Source organism: Monodon monoceros, unplaced genomic scaffold (genome assembly GCF_005190385.1).
Source record: "Monodon monoceros isolate NGI ecotype Baffin Bay Population unplaced genomic scaffold, NGI_Narwhal_1 Super_Scaffold_18, whole genome shotgun sequence".
NCBI lineage: Eukaryota > Metazoa > Chordata > Mammalia > Artiodactyla > Monodontidae > Monodon > Monodon monoceros.
In genome coordinates, this window is record NW_021703774.1 from 69,261,493 (window position 1) to 69,271,795 (window position 10,303).

The 10,303-nt window shown below is 54.7% G+C and overlaps 1 protein-coding gene across 1 annotated transcript in view; it reads left to right on the top strand.

Moving 5' to 3' along the window:
* MEX3A (mex-3 RNA binding family member A) overlaps nucleotides 1-4,995 on the top strand; it is a 5,650-nt gene extending 655 nt beyond the window's left edge. The window contains exons 2-3 of the mRNA XM_029231172.1: nucleotides 1-170; nucleotides 3,778-4,995. The exon at nucleotides 1-170 is cut by the window's left edge and continues 30 nt beyond it. Coding sequence (XP_029087005.1) covers nucleotides 1-170; nucleotides 3,778-4,886 — 1,279 coding nt within the window. The 3' untranslated portion in view covers nucleotides 4,887-4,995. The remainder of the gene's footprint in view (nucleotides 171-3,777) is intronic.
* Nucleotides 4,996-10,303: the final 5,308 nt, after the last annotated feature.

Here is a 10,303-nt window from a genome sequence, read left to right on the forward strand (position 1 = left end):
CCCCGCGGCGCAGACGCCCCAACCCCCCACCGCCCCCAAAGGGGCCAGCGACGCCAAGCTCTGCGCTCTCTACAAAGAGGCCGAGCTGCGCCTGAAGGGCAGCAGCAACACCACCGAGTGTGTACCCGTGCCCACCTCCGAGCACGTGGCCGAGATCGTGGGCAGGCAAGGTAAGCGGGCGCCGGGACCGCGGAGAGGGATTGGAGTGGGGGGCACCCCATCCCTACCACGGAAAGTTCATTTCCTCCCTTCTTGCCCGCCTCTGGCTCTGTCCCTTCCCCACAAAGGGGGACCCGCCCCCTACCCTGATTTCCAAGTGCCACAAAGTTCCCTGCTACCCCCACCCCCCCAGTTGGGACTGTTCTCCAGATCCTTCCTCCCCCAGGGCTCTGCCCTTAGACAAAGAAATATCCTCTCGTGGAGAGAGGGAAAAGGGAGGGGGATCGGTCTTCCAATCCGGGGAGGCTGTCCGGAGGGGGTGTCCACTCGTAGACAGAAAAACTGGTGGAATGTGCAAAGAGTTACTCAGAAGCCCCAACTCCGGCATTTGCTAGTGGTTTTGGGGAGGGGGCACCCCTGGGACCCCCAGCCGCCTGGAGTTACAGACTTTGGGGGGGACCTGGCCTGGGAAGCTAGACTGAGTATCTATCTCTTTGTTGGGCTGAGTGTAGGAATGGAAGGGGGTGTGGCTCATGGGAGGGTCCCAGCCTGGGGGTGAGGTGGGAAAGGGGGGCTGCTGGGAGGAGGGAGTCCTGTGGTCACCCACACACCAAAGTTGAATGGTCTATGGGGTTTTGGAAGGGGCGCCTCCAATGAAGTGCCACGTCCTGGTGTGGACCTCTCCTCCTCCCTCTCAGGCTTTTGTTCTGGGCTGGCCACGGCAAGGGGCCAGAGGCCTGGAGAGGGGTCTCTGGTAGTGAGAGAGTAGGACGGAGTGGGTGAGGGCATGCTGGGGGGTAAGAAACCTTCACCTGGAGATTTGGTGGAGGGCATGTGTCTGGGTGTGTTGTTGGGGGGGAGGGGGGTGTGGGTGTAGAATTAATCCAGTGTAGTATGTCTGATACCACACCCTCCTCCGCTCCAGCATCCCTGGGCGTGTGGGGGTGGGAGTGTTGGTGAGGGTCCAGATTGAGCAGACGGGATCCTGGGGACCCTTCCCTCTCCCAGTTTCCCAAAGGGGAGTTGGGGGGTGGGATTTGGAAATTGCAAGGGGGCTGGGCTGGGGAGGTGTGGGGTGGGGGAGGAGCAGGGGAGGAGCTGTCCCACAGTGGGGAACAATAGAGGAGCTGCATTCCGGCTGGGAGTGAGGGAGGAGGCCGGCTGCTGGCCGGGGAAGAGGGGAGGCAAGCCAGGAGGGCCCCTACTCCACATCTCACCTCATCTACCAGAAGTGTGGGGGGTTGGGGGGATTTTGCAGGGAGATCCAGAATGGAGGAGGGGAAGATGCCACTCCCAGGCATAGCCCTCATCCTCCTGGGCACTCCATCTCTTGAGATTTCTGGTTTTAAAAGTTGGATTTCCTCTTGTTGCCAGAAACTAGGGACCCAGAGCCCTGGAATTGGGTGGGGACACTGATATCTTTTCTTGGGTGCGGGGGTGGTCTTGGGAGGCCCCGGAATTTCATAGAGTCATTCTTTCCTCTTCTGCCTCCGCATCAGATGGGCCTGTCTCTCATAAAAGTAGGGGGATTTCTCCTATTCAGAGAAGATAGGCCTCTCCCTCATTCCTTTAGTAAATGGAAGTCCTTTCTCTTGTCTAACCTCCCTCCTCCTGCTGCAGTGTCAGTGCTCCTCTATTTGACCTCTAGGAAGGTGAAGCCAACTGGGTCTTCCCTTCAAGAGATGCTTCTTCAGGGTTGCGAAACCCAGGACGAGGTCCACCACCAGTTCTGCACCTCTAGGCCTCTAGCTTTTCTCCTTAGTTTTATACCCGGCCTGTCCTCCTCACCCTAACTCCAGTCCCTAAAGACACCTAGCTCTCGCGTAAGTTTATGGGCTCAAAACTTAGAGCCAGAACCCCGATGCCTATCAGATGCCACGCGATTAGAAGTTGTAGGAGAAGGGGCTTCACTGTTCCTTAACCTCCATGCCTCACAAATAGAACAATCATTTACTGACTGACATTAAAGCAGCAAGGATGTGGGGCTGGACAACAGGTAGGACTTCTCAGCTGCCAAGAGGTCTGAAGACAAAAAGGGAGGAGCAAATTCTCCTTCCTGAGGTCTCTTGAAGGTGAGGAGAGCTGCCCCCAACCCACTCTCTCCTCCCACATGCCAATCTGGAGAAGAAGCCATCTGGAGTGGAGGAAGGAGAGGGAAAAAAAGATGAGCTCACCCCAGGCCTGTGGTTGGAGGGTTGGGGCAGAATCGGAAAACTAGGACCACTGGCGTTGGTTGGGGAGTGAGGAAGGGAATGGTGAATGTGTATCTGGAGAGGGGTGTGAACGTGTCTAAATGTGAATGGGGACCAAAGTTGTGGGCAGGTGTGTATAGGAATGTGCTGCTTGTGTGCTGGGAATGATGGGGATGGAAGAGTGGGATGGATGAAAGGTTGAAATGCAGGGAATCTGTGTGTATGGGAGAGAGGGGTATGTGAAAGTGTACATTAGGTTTGCACCACAAGTATCACTTAGATAAAGGCACACTGCATCACGGCTCCTAGGTCCGTGTGTGTGTGCGCACGCGCAAACTCACACACGTAGCATGTGTGCTTCGAGAAAGCATGTGAGTCTCTGAGGTTCTGTGTGAAGCTAGGGGCAGGGAGAGGGAAGTGGGAGAGGAGGAGAGAGGCTTGTTCACTCAGCCATCAAGGTCTGCCACCTTTAAACTGCAGTGTGGCCACCCCAGCCTCCCTCACTTTTCTCTTTCCCCTTCTCCCTCTTTGTCTCTCTTTGTCTGGGCCTTTCTCATTTCTCTTTCTGCCTCTCTCCCCAACCTCCTACCTTGAACCCACTCCTTCAAAGCAAGAGTACAGGTCCGGAACACCTTCTTCCCCACCCTACTCAGCTCCCAGCCCATCTTGGCTCTCCTGCCCCCAGGGGACAGGGTGGCAGGAGTGTCCATGGGGTCAGGCACCACACATCATTATCCTCCTTTCCCTCTTGAAACTCTGATTCTCAGACCCTTCCCAGTCTCCCACACTCCACTAGTTGCTGAAAACTTGCTATGAATTTGGGACCCACTGAGAGACACTCATGGTGGAAGGCATGGGAGCAGCTGGGGGTCAGTGGTCCCGGAGTAGACTGGAGGACACTTTTAAGGCATGGAGATCAAGTAAGGAGTAGATTGTGGGTTGCTGGGTCCATTGCAGTTCTGAGGAAAGATCAAGATCAGTGACAGATCGGAGATTGCAGTTGCAGGGCAGGGTGGGGTGATTAAGTGATTTGGAAGTTTGAGTAGCCAGAAATCAGTAGAGAAATTGTGGGAACGACTCGTGGTTGGAGAGGAGTTAGTGAGCAGGTTTGAGGTTAGCACCTTGTCTGGAGGGTCAGTGATTTTTTCAGGATTTCAAAGAGTGCGTGAATTTGGAGGTCCTGAATGGAATTCAAGGGAATGTTGGGACATTTGGCGATCTGTGGTTGATAGAGACGTTGGGTAGATTTAAGATACGATGAGTGAATTGTTCCGGTTAGGGTGGATTGGGGGGGCGGGGTTCAAAGGGTAGACAGAGGTTCCTGGGGGGCTGAGTATCTGAGCAGGAGCAGGAGCTTGTTGGACTCAGACAAACCTTCTTGCCCGGTGAGTTTCTTTCTCTCTCTTCCCTTCCCTACCTATCCCAGGCTGCAAGATTAAGGCTCTGAGGGCCAAGACCAACACCTACATCAAGACGCCGGTGCGAGGCGAGGAGCCAGTGTTCATGGTGACCGGGCGGCGGGAGGACGTGGCCACAGCCCGACGCGAAATCATCTCAGCAGCTGAGCACTTCTCCATGATCCGGGCCTCCCGCAACAAGTCGGGCGCCGCCTTTGGCGTGGCGCCTGCTCTGCCCGGCCAAGTGACTATTCGTGTGCGGGTGCCCTACCGCGTGGTGGGGCTGGTGGTGGGCCCCAAGGGGGCAACCATCAAACGCATCCAGCAGCAGACCAACACGTACATTATCACGCCAAGCCGGGACCGAGACCCGGTGTTCGAGATCACCGGTGCCCCAGGCAACGTGGAGCGTGCGCGCGAGGAGATCGAGACGCACATCGCGGTCCGCACGGGCAAGATCCTTGAGTACAACAATGAAAACGACTTCCTGGCTGGGAGCCCTGACGCCGCGCTTGATAGCCGCTACTCCGAGGCCTGGCGGGTGCACCCGCCTGGCTGCAAGCCCCTCTCCACCTTCAGGCAGAACAGTCTGGGCTGCATCGGCGAGTGTGGAGTGGACTCTGGTTTTGAGGCCCCGCGCCTGGGCGAGCAGGGAGGGGACTTTGGCTACGGCGGGTACCTGTTTCCTGGCTACGGCGTGGGCAAGCAGGACGTGTATTACGGGGTGGCGGAGACTAGCCCCCCTCTCTGGGCGGGCCAGGAGAACGCCACGCCCACCTCGGTGCTCTTCTCTTCCGCCTCTTCCTCCTCCTCCTCTTCCGCCAAGGCCCGCGCCGGGCCTCCGGGCGCGCACCGCTCTCCAGCCGCCTCTGCGGGGCCTGAGCTGGCAGGACTCCCGAGACGCCCGCCGGGAGAGCCGCTCCAGGGCTTCTCTAAACTTGGTGGGGGCGGCCTGCGGAGCCCCGGCGGCGGGCGGGATTGCATGGTGTGCTTCGAGAGTGAGGTGACTGCCGCACTCGTGCCCTGCGGACACAACCTGTTCTGCATGGAGTGTGCAGTACGCATCTGCGAGAGGACGGACCCGGAGTGTCCCGTCTGCCACATCACAGCCACGCAAGCCATCCGAATATTTTCCTAAGCCCCCTGCCCCTTGCCTCCTGGGGCCACCTCCCAGGGGCCCTTCTTGGAGCTGTGTTCCACTAGGGCCTTTTGGAAATCAGTGATTTGAGGGGCAAGGTGCTTAGAGATACTCGCTCTCTGGGGAGGGGGGAGGGGAGGCGATGGTGGTTGGAGGGTGGACCACTTTCAGAGCCTCTGGTCACCCTGTCCTGGAAAGGTTGGGAGGGGGCCAGGCCGGAAATTTTACTAGAGTTACAACTCTGATACCTCAACACACCCTTCAGTCTGGAAGCAGCTAAGAGAAACTTTTGTTTTGCCAGAGGTGGCCGCTAAGGTATCCTGACCCCCTCTCCACCTACCCTTATGTGTGTCACACTACCCTTTCCTCTGTGGAGGGGATGGGGAGAGGGAGAGGGAGAATTACCATCTGTATCTAGAGGTGCTCTAACAATCCCCAAGCCCTCTGGTCCTGACCTCTGACCTCCAACCACGACCCTTTAGACCCTCCACCGCCATATCCTGTTTGGGAATCTGTTCCTGGGTTTCCAGCAGTATAAGGGGGTTGGGGCCCTTTCGGAAGTCGGGATAGATTTTCTAAGGGGGAAGGGGAGGAAGTATGTCAACCAATAAAGGGCTCAGAACTCATCTATCCCCACAAAGCTGGGCTAGAGGAATCTGGAGAGGGGGTGCCCCTCTCTGCCCCTTGCAGCTTTTCCCTCCACTCTCTCCTCCCCATCTTTCTTCCCTTTGGGTTTTCCTCACTCCTTTGTTCTCTCCCCCAACTCTCCTCTTTGCTTCCCCTTGCTGGCTGTCACAACCAGCCCTGTCTTGCTCTTTCTCTTTCTTCCTTTCTTCCCCCTCCCTCCTGCTCCTTCCAGCCCAGCTTTGGGGACACCATCCCCCTGGGGAGAAGTAGGGGGAAGAACAATTTGATGGTCCCCCCTAATTCCTCTTCTGGCATCCGGAGGCCCTCTCTCCTACTCCTCCAAAGAAACACCTCAAATTCTTGATGGAATGTATCCCCGTTCTCAGTGAAAATTTGAGGAGGGGACCAATACTGGGTTACATAAAGGGTCAAACCTCCACCTTTATCATCTTGGGGCATTACATTTAGGGAACAGTTCTTGGGCTGGATTTTCTGGTGGTGGGAGGGGAGAGCCAGGGTAGTGTGTCTGCAGTTTTGAGCAGGAAAGGGCCTGAGGCCATAGGAGAGGCTGCTGGGGGGAGGGGCTGCTCCTCCTCCCCTGCAGTGCCCCACTCCGTGCGCCCCTCTCTGGACCTGACCTGAACCCTTATTAGCACGCTAATCATGAAGTCTGTGTCTCACTCATTGTGGTTGAGGAGAGAGACCAGGTCTTCAGACAGGGGTCAGTCCAGAGCCAAGCAGGATTGGGGTATAGCAGGGCCTGTTCTGAGAATCATGTATGATTTTAGGCCTTGTACCCCCTTTGCTGCTTCCCTACTGCTCATCTGGGGCAGCCACCAGCCTCCCACCCTCCTGGGTTCCGCTGGCCGGGCCAGGAGAGGATGGGGGATGGGAGTCCCAGGGGGGTCCTAGGAGATTCTTGTATATAGTAGGGTGGGACTCTTCTAAGTGATCTCTGAGCACTTAAGCTCCGGAGTCCCATTCTTCCTGGATGGAGAGGGGGTGCAGGGATGGGGGTACAGAGGGGATTTCCTCCTCTCCTTCCTCCTGTTGTGAATTAACTCACCTCTCCTCAGCCTTCCCCTCCAGACCACCAGCCAGGGAGGGGAGCGGAAGGAGGTCACAGCCAGGAACACTGGCCTGTGACAACTTCCCTCCTTCCCGCCAATGTGAGCCATCCTGAGATGTCTGTACAATAGAAACCAAACCAAATGGGCACCCCTCGGTCGCCGAGGGGGGGTGGGGAGGGGGGTGGGAAGATGGGATGTCTGTCTGTCGATCCCCCTCCCCCTCTCCACTCTACCCACAAAGGCAGAAGACTGTTACACTAGGGGGCTCGGAAAATTCAATCCCACTCTTACTAATTGAGCCAAACCTAGAAACAAACGCAAAACACATAGTGAGAGACAAGATAGAGGAGAGAAAGAGAGCGTGAGAGGGAGCGAGATAGGTGACCAACACAGAGGAGAGAAAACAAAAATAGCAAAAAAAAAAAAAAAAAAAAAAAAAAAGCAGTTCTTTATAATTTAATATTCTATTTTAATAAAGGCGTTTATTACCGTATAAATGTAGCAAAGAACCTGGGCTAATATGAAAAAAAAAGACTTTTTATTAGGTAATTTATTATATGAAAAGGATATTTTATTTTATGATAAAGTGATCCTTAAAAAAAATAAAAAAACTTTAGAAGGTTTAGAATATATGTAGGGAGAAAAGAAAAAAAATACATTTGTATTCAGAGTTAAATCTTAAAAAAGTGTTTTTAATATATGTTCGGGTTTACGTTCCTTTTTCCCCCCACTTTTTTTTTGGGGAGGAATGTCATTTGCTTTTCTGGGGGAGCATCCTGGGATGGATCGTGGAGACAGGGGCTAGGGGAACTTGGTCCCTCTGGGGCCCTGCAAGTAGATTGGATTTCACTCCCGGGGCTCCCTCTCCCCTCTACCCCTCCCCCTCGGGGGAGCCGGCAGAGCCAAACAAAGAAAGGGATTAAGGAGAAAGGAAGAAGCTGGAGGACTGAGGACTGAGGATCCTGGGGTGTGCCCCCCTTCCCCTGCCCTGTCCCAGGGGCGAGTGAGAAGGGGAAGTCCAGAACTGAGGCCTAGCAGGCCTATGGGAACCCTCAGAGAGGTGTGAGATTTAAGAGAAATCGTTTTTTTTGTTTGTTTTTTTAACCAAAAATGAGAGAGAAGAAAAAGAAAGAAACCGAGGGGTTTAAAAGAAAAGAATACTACAAAATAATAATTATAATAATAATAATAATTCAAATTTATTTCATATAATCCTAGAGAAAAAGAGAAAGAGTTACTAGTTACTTAGTAGATGATATTCAGATAGCTTAAAGTTTAGTAGCATTGAGGGCCCCTGGGTCCAGTAGAATGTATAAAAGTCATAACGAAAAGGAAAATAGAGGAGGGAAGTGGCTGAGTCCACCCTGAGCCGCTCCATCTTCAGGTATCAGGGTGGGAGCAGGTTGCTAGGTAAGGTTAGGAGCTTCCTTCCAGTCTGCTGGGGTTGATTCTGAGAATCCTTGGATTTTTAAATTATAGGACAAATAGATAAGGGGCTCAGTTCCCAGGGTCTTTGAAAGGATGAACAGTGGTCATTTCAACCAGAGGAGGGCTGGGCTAGGGACAGCAGAGGAGGGAGAGCACATTCACCTGCACCCCTGTTCTGCACCCCAGTACCTGAGGGCCTGGCCATCCTGGCCTTCCCTGTCTGTTGGGCAGCCCTTACTCCGAATATGTCCTCTTGGGGTTCTCTGGGAGGATGGAGACTGCCCAGCTCCAGCCCTCCTGAGGCAACTTCTCCCGGGCCTAACTGAGGAAGTCCTTCTTGAAGTATAACCTCAACCCACTCAACCTCAGGTTGATTCAAGAGCCTGGTAGGTCATTTCACCAACAGACACACATGCACATGCTTCCTTCTCAGAGCTTCAAGGGGACTGAGGGGGTGGTCTGTCCCCCTTCCTTGTTCCCACCCAATAATCTACTTAGCTTCTGACCTCCATGGCAGCAGGTGGAGGAACCAACTCGATAATCATTCTCCTTTAAAGCTGCACTGTGCTTTACAGGTTTGCAAAAGTGCTTATTATTTCATAGAAGTTAGATTCCAAGAAGGACTTCCCACCCACTGGGGTAGAGCAGAGATGCTGCCCTTAAAGGCCTGGGAAAACTGGTCCCCAAGGGTACAAAGGCAGGGGGAGGGCAGCAGCGACTTTGGGTGACCCTGACCCTAATGCTGTGTTCTAGTCCACCTCCATCTGTAAGTGTTCAGGTAGGGGTCATCCACTGTGCCCTGGCCCCAGGGCACATCGCCCTCCCCACAGAAAACTGGGGAGCTTGGCTTTCGCTTGTGAGAAATCAACTTGTTTTTTAAGCACTTGCCTTCTACCAACCCCAGCTTGCAATCAGGTCTGGCCCCTCCCTCCTATCCAAGGGGATGTGGAGGCCCCTTGGTTCTTGGCAAGAAGAGCCTGCTCCATGACACCAATGACTGTCATGCCCCTCCCTGGCCCTAGACCCCAAACACACATCTCCCTCTCCCCAGTTTACTCTTCTCACCCCACCTAGGGACAGATATCCCCCCTGCTCTTTTTGTCCTAGAAACCCCGCTAGTTTGGGAAGGTAGCGTCTGGGGTGGGGAGGGCTTCCCCTTCCCCCGCGCGAGGGTACGGGGGGGGGGGGGGGGGGGGGGGGGAGACAGCCCTGGGGCAGGGGGAGTGGTCTCTCCACTGTAGAAAGTAGAGTAGGATTGTGGTCAGACTTAATTTGAGGCATCTAGTGAAGACACGTTACAAATCCACCAAGGAAAAACGTTTCAAAAGCAAAATAAAGGCGGGAAAAAAACGGACCCATGAATAATCGAGTCAAAGTGATGTTGCACAAAACACAGAGAAACCAAGAAGGGGGAGGGTTAATGTATTAAATGTGCTATTAAGAACTTAATTTTATTAAAAGTATTATTACTTAAGGCTCTGGCCTCTTTTCTCTGCATGCGAGTCTGAACCACCTTGGGGTGAGTGGGGTTTTCTCTGGTGTGATTCTGGGTGACCTTGCTCACCTTGCAGGAAGTGGACGGCTCCTGTCTGCTCTCCACAGTTTCCTACTTGCGTCTCCAAGTGCTCAACCTCTCTTTTTTCTCCCCATTTACCGCCTTCTATTCCTTGGGGGTGCCAGCAGACCTCCTTCCACTCTGCCCTGCAGAACAGGGGAAGGCGAGGCTGGGTGACCTCGACGCTCCCCGGACAGCCAGCTCGTGGACTCGATGGAGAAGGGGCAGAGAGCTGAGAGCCCGACACTCCCCACTCATCCCCACCAGGTTCAATCCATCCCTACACACCACACCCCCTCTTCGGGGTCAGGCAGAAACCTGGAAGGAACACTTAGACCCGCCACCTCCCAGGCTTAAAACCCCTTCCCCAGCACACACAGACAGGGCTAGCCCTGACTCCCGCCTCCTCCCCTCACCCCTGGCATTGGAGTGCCCTCAGTTCTTGGCACCAGGGCCCTGGGCACCAGATGGTACCCGCCGATGGTTTCCTTTTGTCTTGCCTTCCAGATACCCCCTCTCTGCCATGCTGTCCTCCCTCCCCTACCTGCCCTGGGGGTTGGCAGGGGGAAGGGCGGGCCCCTCCCACCCCCTTGGCACTGTCCCCAGACTCCAGGACTCCAGAGGCAGCTGGCCCTGGGGGGCAGTGTATGGTGGGGAGGATGGAGGGAGGGGGAGGGGGAGGGGAACTGGGCCAGAGATGAAGGGGAGGCACAAGGAAGCAGCAGGATGTCCAGGTC